Source organism: Dunckerocampus dactyliophorus, chromosome 4 (genome assembly GCF_027744805.1).
Source record: "Dunckerocampus dactyliophorus isolate RoL2022-P2 chromosome 4, RoL_Ddac_1.1, whole genome shotgun sequence".
Taxonomy (NCBI): Eukaryota; Metazoa; Chordata; class Actinopteri; order Syngnathiformes; family Syngnathidae; genus Dunckerocampus; species Dunckerocampus dactyliophorus.
Window position 1 is genome coordinate 5307462 of NC_072822.1, and position 16739 is coordinate 5324200.

The 16739-nt window shown below is 40.6% G+C and overlaps 1 protein-coding gene across 10 annotated transcripts in view; it reads left to right on the forward strand.

Annotated features, from left to right (window-relative positions):
* Positions 1–16739, forward strand: part of grid2 (glutamate receptor, ionotropic, delta 2) — a 514233-nt gene that overhangs the window by 306400 nt on the left and 191094 nt on the right. For all 10 annotated transcript variants that reach the window (XR_008570124.1, XR_008570125.1, XR_008570128.1 and 7 more), the window contains one exon: positions 9183–9388. Coding sequence is in view for 5 of the 10 variants with exons in the window: in XM_054774557.1 (XP_054630532.1) it covers positions 9183–9388 (206 nt within the window). In the remaining 5 variants the exon portion in view is untranslated. The remainder of the gene's footprint in view (positions 1–9182; positions 9389–16739) is intronic.

Genomic DNA, 16739 nt, shown 5'->3' on the forward strand with positions numbered 1-16739 from the left:
TACTGCGAATAAACTAAACTCAAACGTTCAAGTAAAACTTGATCCGTGACCCATTTTGGGGCTAGACCCTAGGTTTAGTCCCACTTTTTTAATGTTCTGTTCAGCATAAAAATAGATTTTTCACATTATAATAATGCAGGAGCGGACAACTGTGCTTGCTTTAAACAAACGGTAGTTGCTTATTGTATGAAATGATCTAGAAGAATAACACAAAAAAAGGCTTTGCAGAATGTTCCGAATGTGACTGTTTAGCTTGAATGCTAGCACTGAAATTTGACATGAAACATTGGTAGACTACATCTAGCACAAAAATGTGGATTTACTGTTTTTGTATGGTCGAACGTCTTCTGGGTTTTTGACTTTTTGTATCGCTGTCTGTGTCGGTACTTACTTTCACTCGCACCCGCTATGGGTCGAGGAAGGATAGTCGGGACAGCCGATGGTAGAAGCACCGTCAGGCAATACTCACTGCGTCCCAGACTTTCCTTTAACTGAGGAATAGTATCATTTTGCTTGCGTTTGTTGCACTTGCCTGGTCCATTTATCGCGCCGAATTGGATTTTTTGGAAAGGTGAACAAGCTTACTGATTCTGCATGAGCGTTTGAGCAAAAGCCTGCCAAACAACGCTCAGTCATAGTATCAAAAAATGTGTAACAACAAAAGTTCAACAAAAAAATGTGCCACCACACGAAACACGAAAACAGGCCATCCTTTGATGTGTGCTGAACACGGCAGATGTTTTCTATGACTTTCGAGACTTAAAATCAGAGTTGAATTCCAGATTGTAAAACCTCAGGAGGGTCGGACTTCACTGGAGACAAACGATTGTTTGATATGATATGTATAACGCATATTATAGTGTATTTTATACAGTGTCAAGTGTCCGCTAGCACAACATGTGGCCACCAATGCAACTCGCTAAGATGTGAGGGATCGTGATGAAGCATCGCTATTTGGCAAGCTGGGGGGGTGTTATCATTAGGCACAGTGTGGTTAGAAAATATACTGTTTGCGCACGTCGTCATGACTATTCTACAGTATCACCCCTCCATTTCCCTTCATCTGCATCCTGGTGTGGAGGTAATTTAGCTGTGAGTCATACAGAGGGATATGACTGATGCATTGCTCCTAATGGGCTCAGCCTCAAAACTATGTTTCTCTTTGAAAGCATCGAGTAGTTTGTGTTCTCTCGCCGATGGAAAACACCAGCTGTGACGGCATCCATCAGATGTGGTGGACAAGCTTCAGTCCATAAAGAGCAGTGTGATAGTTTCCTGCCTTTGGTGATTCACTCCTGAATGACTTCTCGTGGCCTTAATGAGCCTTTGCATCGTACTCGATTAGATAAAATGCATTGTGCGGTCGTCATCGATCTCCAATGGGAACGCTGCAAGGGTGGGATTTGTTTTTGAAATGCATCCCCAGTCAACTCATTAAAGCAGTTTATCAGTGCTCTAAATATTTCATAGGGAAAGCATCTTCTAATGAGTGAGTTGCAGGAAGCGGTTTATATACTGGATTAATATTGAATGGTGACTAATACAGCCCTTGTGGAAAGGCTCGACCACTGTGGTTAAATCACCCACGTAAACCAGATGTAAGTCGTGAACTGTGAACTTCTCTTGCAGTGTACGTCAGTGTGGGAGGCCTTGTAATGGTTCTGCATCACAACAGGGCTGCCGACTGTACAGTAAATTCCCACTACACCTAAACATAAAGCAATGATCGTACTGACCCGAATATAACCAATTATTCATACGAGCCCCCAATAAATATGCTACGACCCAAAGGAACATACCACATTTAATGAGGACACCGGAGGCGGGAAGATCAAGTCGAGGTTCTGATGTGCCGACAGAAGGACAGTGAGGTGAGCAGGTCAACCCTGAATAGGGCTGTCGTCCTGTCATCTCACCGCCACAAATGAGAAAAAAACACAACTGAAACCCTAAACAAAACAAACAGGACAGGACAACGGAAGACAAAAAAAGCAGGCTGCTGCTCAGCATCATTCCAGTACAAACAGGATACCGTTTGTACCTGGTCACCAAATACGGTTATGTGCACAAATAATACCCCTTGTTAGGACACAGACCACCTGACCCAGTCACACAACTCCAAAATGTGACCCAAAATAATATTCAAGTCCATGAATAACGGTTTTCATGCGCCCCAGTTGTTGTATGATTTTGTTTTTGGTCAAATATTTACAGCAAAATTTTGCCTCGGTTTTTGTACAGTATTTCACGCAACAAACGGATCAATGAATCAATGCAGACAGTCACTCTGTGGTCCTGAATTAGATAAGAGTGACATACTGTATATACAGTAATCGAAAGTCTAACTCAAAATGTAACCCCTAATGGTCCGGTTGAATCCCCAATGGACACATGCATATATACATAACCCGAGAACCCGAGATGTCCTCTGTGGCTTGTGGTTATTGGTTCACCACACGAGTCCTTTGAGCTTTGGCCGAGCTGTTCAACCGGCCACAGAAGACGCTCGTTTAAAGCATCACACTTGCTCCCCAGTGGCCTCACCCGTTGTCCATGGAAAAAGGGAAGCAAAAGAAAGAGAACTGGAGAAAGATGGCCTTTTAAGATGATATCAGTGCTCCCAGAAGGCGTCGCCTCCTCTTTTTACAAGAGTACTTTGGAGAACAGACAGTCCTCTCAAATGGTGCCATGGTGCAAGTGTCCATGTCCTTACTTTCAGCTTTAGTGGTGCGCTCTGGACACAGAGAACACATGTTTTCTGTCACTTTTTTTGCCTTTTATTTATAGCTCTTATCTCATCTTTATGGGCTTGCTCCCTTGTGTCACTGGGGTCGAAAAGTTGATTTCTTTTGTTTTTACTGTCAACCCATTGACGAGATAGAATGTTCATTATTGTTCCAGTTTTACAGCAGTAGCAGCACTCTCACCCTCAACAACTGACTGCAACGTCATCATTTTCACCAAGACAGCGGAGTATCGGACAATGCTATTGAGTTAGCCGACCGCCACACACTTGGGCTTGATAGAACAGCGGCTGAAACAGACAAGACTGGAGGCGTGGGACTGCGCATCTATGTCAACTGCTTTCTGTTTTCTGTGTCAATAAATAAATACAGGTACTTTTGATGCACACCTACAATGTTAAGTTGTTTGGAGTGTTTTAGCCTTTTTCTTGGAGGTGGAAAAAGCCGCAAATGAGATCTAGTAATTTGTAGCGATTGCCATTAGTGGTGCTCTTTAAATATACAGTGGTGTGAAAAAGTGTTGGCACCCTTCCCGAGTTCTTATTTTTTTTCATTTTTGTCACACTTAAATATTTCTGATCATCACAAAATGCAGTTTTTAAATGAAACTTTTTATTATTAAGGGAGAAAAAAAATCCAAACCTTCATGGCCCTGTGTGAAAAAGTGATAGAACATAACTTAACTGAGATTAATTGAGATCTATCAGTCTGGAAAAGGTTATAAAGCCATTTCTAAAGCTTTGGGACTCCAGCGAACCACAGTGAGAGCCATGATCCACAAATGGCGAAAACATGGGGGCAATCACTTTTTCACACAGGGCCATGTAGGTTTGGATTTTTGTTTCTCCCTTCATGATAAAAAATGTCATGTTTTGTGTTCAGTTGTGTGTTGTTGACTAATAATTAAATTTGTTTGATGATCTGAAACATTTAAGTGTGACAAACATGCCAAAAAATAAGAATAAGAAATCAGGAAGGAGGCAAACACTTTCACACCACCGTTGCACACAGAGGCAAAATTGTGACATAAATTGTGACATAAATTGTTGACGTTAACGGAAAAAACACTAACCGAGGTTCCATCCATCCATCCATTTTCTATACCGCTTCTTCCTCATTAGGGTCGCGGGGGCATGCTGGAGCCTATCCCAGCTGACTTTGGGCGACAGGCGGGGTACACCCTGGACTGGTCGCCAGCCAATGGCAGGGCACATATAGACAAACAACCATTCACACTCACATTCATACCTATGGACCATTTAGAGTCGCCAATAAACCTAACATGCATGTTTTTGGAATGTGGGAGGAAGCCGGAGTACCCGGAGAAAACCGACGCGCACACGGGGAGAACATGCAAACTCCACACAGAAATGCCCAGGGGAGAATCGAACCCAGGTCTTCCCGATCTCCAAGCTGTTACTGTGTTGGCCGACGTGCTAACCACTAGACCACCGTGCGGCAACCGAGGTTCCACTTTATGCAATTTTGGAACAGAAAACATACATTTTTTTGTGTGTGTTAGATGAAATACTCTGCTGCAAAACATTTTTTTTCTGTGCTCTGGACAGCGGCTTATCAGCCAACTAAAGGACAAAAATAGCTAAAATGTTGTAAAAAGCGGGGGCAAAATCATATTTTCATCTTACTAATGATGTATTTTTGGCTCATAGATCTTCAAGTACATGCTGTAAGCGCCTCCAAGGAAGGCTCTGATGGAGAAAACGTGCCCAGGATTAATAAAAATACTGTAGAGGCTTGAATTTAAGAAGCGTCTGACTAAACTAAAGTGAGAGTGGTGCTCTTGATCTCAGTGGACTTCATATAGAATCTAACAGCCTGGAAACCAAGGGCTGAGGAGGAGAGGCTTCTTTGGGGATTTTTCCTCTCCCCAACGGTTACACAGACAAGTTTGCTCATACGACTAGCAGTAGTTTTGCAAAGTTAATACATTTAGAATTTTGTCCACAGTGAGGCAAAATCCCTAGTTTTAAAAGGATTTAGTTTATTATTATTATTCATTTCATGTGCTGCAGCTGTGATTCCAATCCTGCCTCATATATTTGTTTTCATTTTATTTGCTGGTCCAGTTGCTTTTTACATAAAATTATGTTGTTGTTGGTTTCTTTATAGTTACAGCTGTGCCTCACTTATTTTCAATTTCATTTAATACGTTGCTCGCTGGTTCTCTAGCACTTCCTGTCATGCCCAACATCTCTTCAGGTTGGCTCTAATAATGGTAAAAATCGTGTGGAGAAAGTCATAAGCAGGTAACTATGAAAATCTTTTGTTTATTCATATTGAATCCTACTTTGGGGAAATCCACTTGGGGTCTGGAGCCAATTAACCACGATAAACGAGGGGTTACTGTACTGTATATTTATAGAAGAACAGCCTGTGTTATACTGTAGGTAGTAGTAGTGGTAGTATTAACATGTAAACTTTTTCTTGCGACATTGTACCTTTTTTTTTCCTCCAAATTTGTCTTTTTTCTTTTGTTTTTTTAGTTTTCTTGTTTAATTGTATTTTTAGAACGTGCTAAAGGTCAATAAAAACAAAACCCAGGCCGCAGATGACCCATAGAGTCTCATGTGGACATGAAAGGGTTAACTGCTGAGCCCATTTGAACTTGGTCGCTAACCAAAAGATCAGCACCTGTAGAGGCACACAAGTGTGGAGTCTGAGAGCATGTTGTAAAACACTGAAGCGAAATAAAAGGCGATGGGGGTGGGGTTGCGGTGGGGGTGTTTGATGGTGGGATTACAAGATTTGGGATAATGGGTGAAGGTGATATATACTTCCAAGGTGCAAAGCCCTTTATAGGGAGTGAATGTTTTTTTCAAAGTGTTGGTTCATCTCCTTCGGGGAAACTCCTGAGAAGGGTTTTGAAGAAAAATGGAGTAAAAAGTGAGGAGGAGAAGGGAATAAAAGGAAAGAGTAGTAGTAAATCTAAAGGAATAGATGATTGTAAACTTTTGAGGGGGGGGTTCAGTTTTGTTTTGTTTTGAGGAAACAGTCCAGCCTTTGAATCGTGAACTCCATGCATGATTTAAAAGCAACTCTTAGCTGAGGCTTGACGTGCAGGAGGAAGGACAGCCAGAGGTGTAGGCCGTAGGAAAGACAAAGCACACCAAGAAATGTCCAACAGCAGAACTAAACGGAGGGGCGGTTATGTAAGAAGCAGCTGCACGCATTTGCTACACTAAAAATGTATTGTTTTAAAATTTAGGATCATATTTTACTCCACTTCTGGAGCGTAGTAGCCCATATTATGTCGCATGTTGTTTTTATGTGAATGATAAACACATATAAAATAATAATAATAGTTTAGAATATGTATCTAGCATTTGGTTCTACAAGAAATAATGAATAAATAGATTTAAACAAAGTTAAAGAATATTAGTCAAACGAAAACACACTTAGTAGTAGTAGTTGTAGCAATAATAATAATAACGATAATCATTTGGAATATATATTAGGGATGTCATAAGATCTTGCGAGATTAAACCGTGACGATGTTTCCCGTGTTGAGATATGGCATCGCTACTATGAATGATAATAGTATACATGTAATATGGACGTGACAGTGAGCGAGGCAAGATTGGAGCCACACATTGAACACTTTACGCACACTATAAACCTTGCAATCCAACCTGCACTCGGTATTCCCAGTGTCACTCGCTCGCAACATGCGTCTGCTATTTCATCGGAGTTCTACATACCGCCGTGTTGAATGTCCGAGCCAGAAGCTGTAGGAATTCCACATTTGATCAGATTTACTTTTTTTTTTCTTAGACCAAAACACGATCGCAACATACGACTGAAACCAGGAGGGGGAAGCAGTGCACGGTCAACACCGTGTATGGTGGGGATGGTGTGCTGCTGACCTTGACTCGAGATGTCGTGGACCGGTGGAAGGAATACTTTGAATACCTCCTCAATCCCACCGACACGTCTTCCGTGGTGGGCTCTCCTATCTCTGGGGCTGAGGTTGCCGGTTGGCAGGGCCCCAGGAGTAGATGAGATCCGCCCGGAGTTCCTTAAGGCCCTGGATGCTGTGGGCGTGTCTTGGTTGACACAACTCTGCAGCGTCGCGTGGACGTCGGGAGCGGTGCCTCTGGGTTGGCAGACCGGGGTGGTCTTTTTTCCCCTTTTTAAGGAGGGGAACCGGAGGGTGTGTTCCAACTATCATGGGATCACACTTCTCAGCCTTCCCAGTAATGTCTGTACGGGGGATGGATGGATGGATGGATATTATTGCGTAACAATAAGCTAGTTTTGGTTATCTAGTGAAATGAAAAACGAGTAATAGTAGAACTTAATAGTAGACCCCATGATGATGACGTATCGGAATCACACAAATATGCTGGCTAAATTTTGAGTTTGTGTCATTCCCCAAAATCACAGACAGAAACAACTTTGTTTGTTTGAATACCCTTCCTGTCGTCCCACAGCACGGGTATTCATCTTAATACCTCGTTAATCCTCCAAAATGGTTCATTAATGTAAACACAACATGGCCCCCCCCACAACGTCGCGTGTTCTCAAGTCCAATCAATCTAGTTAATTGCAATAGCATGACACCGGCAGTGGTGGCAATGTCATCTGTTTTCATATCAAATACCAAACATCCTTCCATGGTGCTTTGCGTAACACACACACACACACACACACACACATGCAAATGTATAGACACACACACACACCTCCTGTGACATCATTAGCGGGGAGGTATCAAGCAAAGTGTCTTAATTAGTATTACCTTGACTTGCATGCACCTCATTAATTGCCAGGCGTTCAAGCGGTGCGCATGATGTGGTACACGTGTATCCCAGTTATGTTATATGCTATAGATCATTAGAATGGTACGGAACAACACTAAACTTCATGAATACCTTCTATTCGCTTGTAAGTAAGCCAATTGTGAGGCGATCCGTAAAAAAGGGACACTCACGCCTGCACTTTTTGTTTTTAGCGTTGTCAAGAGTCTTATGACTGTTTTTTTTTGTTTTTTTTAATCACTTTTATTGAATCAGTTTTATCTTTGTTTACTGTCTTGGTTTGGAAATGTGTCTGCAAAAAATAAACCGCCCCCAACCAGATTGTCAAATGCTCCATCCAGCATATTGGACCGTCACAGGTGAGCTTGGAGTCACTTTACAACACGGGCGTCCATAGTGTGGCCCCGGGGCCATTTACAGCCCACGGCTGTTTTTTACTTGGCCCGCGACACATTCTAAAAATATTATTTAACAAGAAAACTAAAAAATCAAACAAAACAAAACAACAACAACAAATATGGAAAAATCTGCACTAATATTACAAGAATGAAGTCAGAATATTAAGAGGAAAAAAAGAGAATAAAAAAAATTATTTAAGAAGAATAATGTAATGGTATGAGAAAAATAATGCCATTTTAGTCGCATAATATTCAAATATTAAAGAAAAAATATGTTTTAAAGTGGTAATATTATGAGAAAGAACAATGAATAAAGTTGTTTTGTTTTTGGAAAAAAGTTATGTTACAAGAGTAAAGAAAAAAACTAATATTATGAGAGGAAAGAACTTTTTCAGAAGAAAGTTGAAATAGTTGAATAAAAAAAAACTGCAGAAATGGTTTAAAAAACAGCTGTCATTTTACAAGAATAAAGTCTAAATATTAAGAGAAAAAAGTCATAGTCTAATGAGAAGAAAAAGCCACAAAATAATGTCATTGAAAATATTTTGAAATATTACAGGAAAAAAATGTTTTTTTTTTACGTTATTATATTATAATAAACAAACAAAACAAAAGTTTTTTTTTTATTTTTTTTAGAAAATTAGGTTCGGGAAAAACGTATATTATGGGAATAAAGTCCAAATATTATGAAAAGAAAATTTATGAACATTATTTAAGAATAATATTGAAATATTTGGGGGAAAAAACAGCAGCAAAAACAAAGTTGATACTAATAAGTGGCTTTTTCACCTACGTCACAAAGCTGACATGCAGTTTTTTTCTTATAACTTCTTAGCATGTCTACAAGTGCTGCTTTAAAAAACATCAAAAAACATCAAAGTGGCCCTCGCTGGAAAAGGTTTGGACACCCCTGTTCTACACCAAGCAGCCGCAGGGACTGAGTTCGTTCATTGTGCAGGAGCGTCTGCACCCCTCGGGACAGAGACTGGTGGTTCCAAAATGCAGAACCAAGAGATACAAGGACAGTTTTATCCCAGCAGTTCTTGTCTTTCTTAACATGTCTCGTTGTCACAAAGGACAATGGACTCACCACACCTTTTTATTAGTATTGTGTAGGCCTACTTTCTGTAATTGTTGTGTGTGTGTTGCTGATGTGATGATGCCTCGCCTGCACTGCACTCTAATTTACCTACGGGTACTAATAAGGAAACCTCAACCTTTAGCGCACTAACCTCTCTAACGTGTTCCTTGTCTTTCCGCAGACATCCGCGGCATCGAGGACTTCCTGGACAGCGCCTCCCACCAGGGCATGGACGTGTCCTTGCAGAAAGTAGAGTCCAACGTCAACATGATGATCACCAGCCTGTTCAGGACCATGCGAGTGGAGGAGCTGCATCGCTACCGGGACACGCTGCGCAGAGCCGTGCTGTTCATGAGCCCAGCCACCGCCAAGGCGTTCATCTCCGAGGTAACGCGCGCTGCGTTTTCGATGCTCACGTTCAAACTTTGTGTATTTGTCACAGTACTTAACCTGATTGAGTTGCACACCCCAAATGCTTGAATTATGGCTTACAAGGTGTTTACTGGAAGCTGAGAGAAGCTGTTAATTCCAAAAAGTGACAACTTGTTCCGTATAACAGGTTAATTTGAACATTAATAAGGCTTTGGAGTGTATATATATTAATTAATTACATATTAATTAATAAATGATGCTGTTTTGTGGTTGAATACGGCCTAACATTAGTTCAGAAATATGTATAATTAAGCAAACTGTACACATTTTTGATGAAATTAAGAATTTTCAAGCATAAAAATGGCTAAATTAATTAAAATACAAATATAAGCCATTAAGAAGACATTCAAATTGCACTGATATGTAGTATTTTACAATGGTCACTAGGTGTCAGTAATCGTGAGGTGAGACAAGCACCAGACTTGCCCGCCGGAACAGCAGGCTTGTATTGCAGGTTTAAATGATCTCACACCAGGCACAATAATAATAACATAACAATTATAATAATATATAATATTCGGGTCTGGACCCTATTAACCGCAATAAACGAGGGATTACTGTGTTGCACAGCGTAGCAGCGATAAGAAGCAAGTTACTCAGTACAGCCGAGGTGTTGCTGAGAGCCGCAGCTGCGCATGGGAGTGTTTTTTGACCCTTATTCGAGTCCCCGGTGGTTATTTGCTTTTGTGGGCCTCTACAGGAGACAGTTAATTGAATGGAGGCATTAGTTGGAGCATTTACAGTGTAGATTTACATATACTGTATATTTGGACCATGTGTGGTGGGGGGGATACACTGTGGTCCACTATAACCATACATTGGTGATCAAATTATTATTATTATTTATTTCTGATGGCTTAGTCCCACATCATAGCGCCATAGCACACACATTACATTTCGAATGTATTAATTGCATTATTAATGAATTAATTGCAGTAAATCCTCATTATCTATTGGCTTGCAGCTGGAGGCTTGGGGTCAATTAGGGATTTCCATTTGCTCCAATGCATAAATGAGACGGAGGGTCATGCTTGAAAGCCACGGGCTCTTTGCATTAATTCATAATTTGAGGATGTTAGCGTGTGGCTTAATCCCATATGTCACGTTCTCATCTCTGTTTAATTAAACGTGACCTCCGTAAGATCACAGTCGTTTAATTTAGATGATGGCGTGACAGGGAGGAGGGGGCGTATTATTGTGCATCTGTGTGAGTGTGACACAACACAAACAATACTTGTATTGTGTGTGTGTGTGTGTATAAAGTTAAAGGTCCAGAATGAATGAAGGGCAATGCATCTTAAGGTCTCTTTGAACTCACTCTAGAGATTATTTAGAGATGTTTTGATAATAAGTGATTTGTTGTTTTTTTTTTTTTTTGGGGGGGGGGGTCCTACAAAGAAGGAACACAAAGCCGCGTCTTTTCCTTGTTCCTACACAATGACTACAAGCACACAAGGTCGAAGCTGGCCCCTCAAACAAGCGTTGGGAGACTTGAGTTACCCCCTTGGGTCATTTACTGAATGCCAATGCATGTGCCCGGTTGTATTCCTTGCCTCCAGTGTTGACAATGTCCAAACCACTATTACCAAGTTGAACTGTTCCTACTATAACGCAGGCGCTAAAATAAACTTAAATGCAGTGGAACCTCGGTTCGCGTCCGCCCAAGTTAGCGTGTTTTTCAGTTAACGTCGAAAATTTACACCACAAAGTTTGCATACATTTTACAGTTAGTAGATATATGAGATTGGGTCGACGAGAACGAGACGAGCCGAGATTTTAACATTACTTTTAAGAAAAGTACAATGAAAACATAAAAAATGGATATAACAATATGGACGTCCCAAGTCATATCGCGATTGTGTTTTTTTCAATAATTAATAAATGATCGGCGCTTTAGTCTATGGTCTGTTGTCAATCAAAACATATTGAAATACAAGTGAAATGTAGTATTGTGATAATGACACAAAACATTGAGACATTACCTTACATTATATTACCTTAACACTGCATAAAGTCAGCCATGGCATGTCCGACATGATAGAGTGATAAAAAGTTCTCCTCCCATCCTGTGTGGAAGCGGTAGGTTTTTGTCTGCTTAAGTTTAAATAAAATAAATTTGAGGCTAACTGGTTATCCCGCTAGCTTGTTAGCTTACTAGCTTGCTAGCTAATGGCCGTCTCGAGTCCCTGCAGCATAAGAGTTGAGCAATGTGTTGTAAACAATGAATAATAGCATTGTAAAGGTGACTATAGGGGTGTTATTTCATGTCTACAGGGCTCTAATAATGTTAAAAACCATATTTAGAAAGTCATAAACAGGTTTTCTATGCTCCCTTGGTATTTACATGCATTCACTCTCAATTCAGTGACTGTTTCAGATCTCATAGTGTAGACTTTGTCTTTTAGGTATCCTATAAGAAAAAGTTTAACAATTGAGTTATCAGCTTCTAAAGGGTGTATACATTTGGTACACCCTGATTTTGGAGTTTTGGAGTCAGTTTCCTCACAGTATCACAGTATAGATTTCCTATCCACTGAACATTACTCAACAGAGGCCATAAAAAGCCAACAAAAGTGAGTACACAGTGAACATGTCCAACTTGTTATGGTCGCGGGCGTATGCTGGAGCCTATCCCAGCTGACTTTGGGCGAGAGGCGGGGTACACCCTGGACTGGTGGCCAGCCAATTGCATGGCACATATAGACAAATAATCATTCACGCTCACATTCATACCTACTGACAATTTAGAGTCACCAGTTAGCCGGACATGCATGTTTTTGAAATGTGGGTGGAAGCTGGAGCACCCAGAGAAAACCCACGCACGCACGGGGAGAACATGCTAACTCCACACACCCTGATCTTCCAGATTTGGGGCTCTTGACTCTGTGGCCAACATGCTAACCACTTGGCCAACATGCGGCCTACACACCTGTGTTGCCAGCTATTTAGACAAAGAACAAGTGAGATGATAATGATCAAGATGATGAATTATTTTTGTTTGTTCACTTGATTTTGTCTCACCGCCTCGCCATCAGAGACTGTTGGTGAGACTGTGATGTCTTATTTGCATACGCTCGCTTTCAGGTTTTTTTAACTAACATGGGGCTCGGAAGGGATGAGTCTAATGTAGTGCAGAGAGCTTTCTGGGAGATGATGGAGGCTGCAGCGTAAGATTGAGTTGATTGATGGTTTCTCTGAAGATATGCACGTCTTAAAAGACGAAAAAAACATGCAACGATAACAGATGACTGTGCACTCAATTTGTGAGGTTATTTGTCACCGCCGTCATCCCGTCCAGATGCATCAGATGTTAACTGTCTGAAGTAATGACAACGGTAAACAAGGAGAGAGGTAGAAGAAAACAAAGCAAACAGTGACAGGTCAACATTAACGCGTGTGATTCATTATTGGCACAACTTGGAATGCGGCCCTTTGCGAAATGACTGCGCCAAATGAACCTTTTGGAAGTGAATAAAATAAGCATCCATCCATCCATCCATCCATCCACTCTCTATGCCGCTTATCCTTATTGGGGCCGCGGGGGTATGCTGGAGCCTATCCCAGCTGACTTTGGGTGAGAGGCAGGGTACACCCTAGACTGGTCGCCAGCCAATCGCAGGGCACTATTCACACTCACATTCATACCTATGGACAATTTACAGTCACCAATTAACCGAACATGCATGTTTTTGGAATGTGGGAGGAATCCGGAGTACCCGGAGAAAACCCACACAAATGTTACAGTGAGGGCACCCATATGGTATAAAATTGGCATGGTTGGAACCCCCCACGGACCAGAGCTCACAGCTCAGCCTCATTTCCGGGAGTGACGTCATCAGGGTGACGGTAGTTTGTCGACTGGGTTCAGTATGTTTTTCACCAAAATAGTAGTCATGCCAAAATGTTGTCTTGCTGCTGGATGTTTACAGTATCCGAGTGATACTGTAAGTTGTTTTTTTTTTCCAAAAGAGGAAGGTTTAAGACGGCAATGGACGACACAAGTGATCATTTCACTGACGACTGCACCTTTACAAGAAGCATGTGGCTTGAATGTACGATATAAACACATTTTGAAAAAAGGATGCTGTTCCGCCGGTATACAGGAAAAAAAAACAATACAACGAAGAACCACCACTACGGCGTTGGCACAAGTGGAGTACAAGAGCACAAGTTGCACAAGAGAGTAAGTCATGTCTTGTTCACATAATGTCTTGTAAACACTATTCCACAGTAGCGACAAGGCTGCAAAGCATTATACAGGTTATATAAACATCTTTTTACAGCGATATGTTTACAGTGGAGGTGGTGGCCACATATACAATGAAACAACCCTTTATGCTTATTAAGAAGCTGATTTAAAACAATAATTGAAGGATAAGCAACTCAAGAGTAATTTACACTTAGCATTCTATGTTTTGAAGGCGACCAATCTTCATCTCCATGTCTTAAGGCTGAAGTCCATGTTCTGCAAGCACTCTATTTTATCTCCAAATGTTTCTTCTTCCTCGAAAACTATTGAAACATCCCTCAAATCCTTGCTATAATCACTGTAAACATCCTGTGTCTCATACACCGCAATGTTTGTTTACCTGAGCAATATTACTCTAATGATGTCACTTCCGGAAATGAGGCTGAGCTGCGAGCTGGTTCGTCATGGCTGGCGCCATGAACTATAAATGTACATTTTTGTAATTTTTCTACTGTGAGTTTTCCACAAATGCGGCTCCACTGACATGGCCCTGATATCTTCTGTCTTCCTCCCTCACACACAACAACACACTTTGCATCCAATGTGCAACAAAGTGTGGATTATAAATTTTGCTATTTGATATCAAAGAAACCTTTTAAAATATTAACAACAATGCCTTTTCCGGGACAACTTTCTCTTTAAGTCACTTGAAGGAGCGTCAAGCGAGAGCCGACTCCACAGATGACACACGTCACAAATTAAACATGAAGAAAAATACTGTGCGTAAGGCGACGATGAATAATGTATCGCATGGATACATCTGTCTACACTGCACTAGTTTTGGCTTGTTTGTTTTGTCTGTTAAGTTAAAAAATGCTACCATCAGAGTCTTTCTCATAACTTTGATGACAGCGTGAGCTAAAGAATGCAGAAATTATACACTTAATATTAATGTTTACACACAACATTTCATCAAATATATCTACTGTATTGAACTGTGACATGTGTTTGCCCGTAGGTAAGCGAATTAATCGGTTCCACGGCCATCATCAAGCCATCATTAGCAGCTGTTTGTAATATTTTAAGTGACATGTTAGCATTCCAAACTGTCATATAATTGTAAAAAGAAGTCAACCAACGCAAATCAAAATAAAAACAAATAACGTGCCAATAGTGCCACCTAGTGATGTTTCATGGGTAGTGCTTGAATTAATCAAATGTTGTGACTTTCAATTAATTGTATTGCTCATATTGTACTGAGAATTATGTCGCATTAGATACAGTAGATCCACACTTTTCGGCATCACCATAACAATGTCTATTTTTAACACACAACTACCCGTTCAAACCCTCCTGCTAGCTTGACGTTGACGTTCTCCTCCGATTTCAAATTTCTATACAGTTGCAATAAAAGTGATTTTTAAAAAATTATAAATATGAAAGGACAGCTGGACAGCCCTGACGTAAATAGACAAAGACAAGTAAATAAGACAAAAATAGTGAGCTGTATTATTATTATTATTATTATATGTTATCAAAACAATGCTTTATTTGGTTTCAAAAAACCTCAATTTGTGGGACAATAAACATTTAAAAGTGCACCTGCAGTTTTGTGACTCAGTTAAATAGAAAAAGTCTGTCTAGTCATATTGTTTCGTTGTAATTTTATTGAAGTTAATGTTAAAATCTCATCTTGTCTCGTTCTCGTGGACCAAGTCCCGTGCTTCGTATCGTCTTGTTGGGTGTCTCGTGACACCCCTACGAGTCATTAAAGTAAGTGTTTATTGGTTTTATGTTTTCATAGTTTAAAATCTTACAATACATTGCTAGTACTCTTATTATTACTATTATTTGTTTTGGGGAAATGTCAACAATTGTATCTCAGTCACATTTTACCCAATTTGAACAAAATTCAGGGTTTATGAGGAGAGTCAGACGCTGTGATGTCAAACCAAGTGTCTGATCCAGATTGCTCATTGAGCAGCATTTTTAAGTTTAATAGAGACTTTTCATCAAATCAGGTTGCAATGTGTTGCGTTTACTTGGGATCTTATTACCTTTTTCTCCACTGGATCCAGCGGGAGTTCTTGATGGAGCTCATTTAAGCTATTATATATAGATTCCCTGTTATCTTTGTATTGTTCTCATCAATTACTGTTCTCGACTGTGATGCAATCGTGATCTCCCCCTCTGATAATACACTGTAGCATATATGCTCCTTGCATGTGTGAGCGTGTCTGCGTTCTTCGGGGAGGTGCACTTGCATCCAAATAACACTTTCCACTTGCAAGACATTTCACGTTACCTCTTCGCCAGCTTCCGTCAGCGAAATGGGGTCAAGGCTGTGCGTCAAACAGGGTTCCTCCCACGAGGCCTGGGCAGAAAGTAGAGGGGAAGACAGGAAGATTTGATCACTGAGATAATAATCTATGTTTAAGGTCACACAAGCTGCAATCCATGTCTTTGGAGGCTGTGTGTTGTTTTTAATGACTTAAAGACATGGCATCTGAATGTACTCAAGCCTGCACTTCAAGTCCTCCCTGTGGAAATGAAGTGATGTTTGGACAACTAGCGGGTAATACGTAGGATTTAATATACAGTCATGGAAAAAATGATTAGACCACCCTTGTTTCTTTAGTTTCTTGTTCATTTCAATGCCTGATACAAATAAAGGTACCTTTGTTTGGCAGTACAATGCTATAGCTATTCATGTAAGGACTTAAGTGAGTTTGGTTATCAAGAAAACCACGGAAGTTGCTAGATATCAGCTCTTAAATTCAACTCTTATGACCTATATTTGTTATCATCATTATATTTGTCCAAACAAATGTACCTTTAGTTGTACCAAGCATTACAATGGATCAATAAACTGAAGAAACATTGGCGGTGTAATTATTTTTTCCATGTCTGTATATGTTGGTAACAGTACATGGTATGGCAACATACAGTAGGTCTAAAGTTCCTACCCTAACTGCTTGCCACATGAAAGGCATCCGTGTGCAGCATCTGCATGCCCACCCCCAGGAGACCTGATCACATTTGTAATTGACGAGCCAAACAGATGCTCCTGTGCACCGACTACAGCTGCTTAGTCTCATCACTGCTAATTCACTCCAA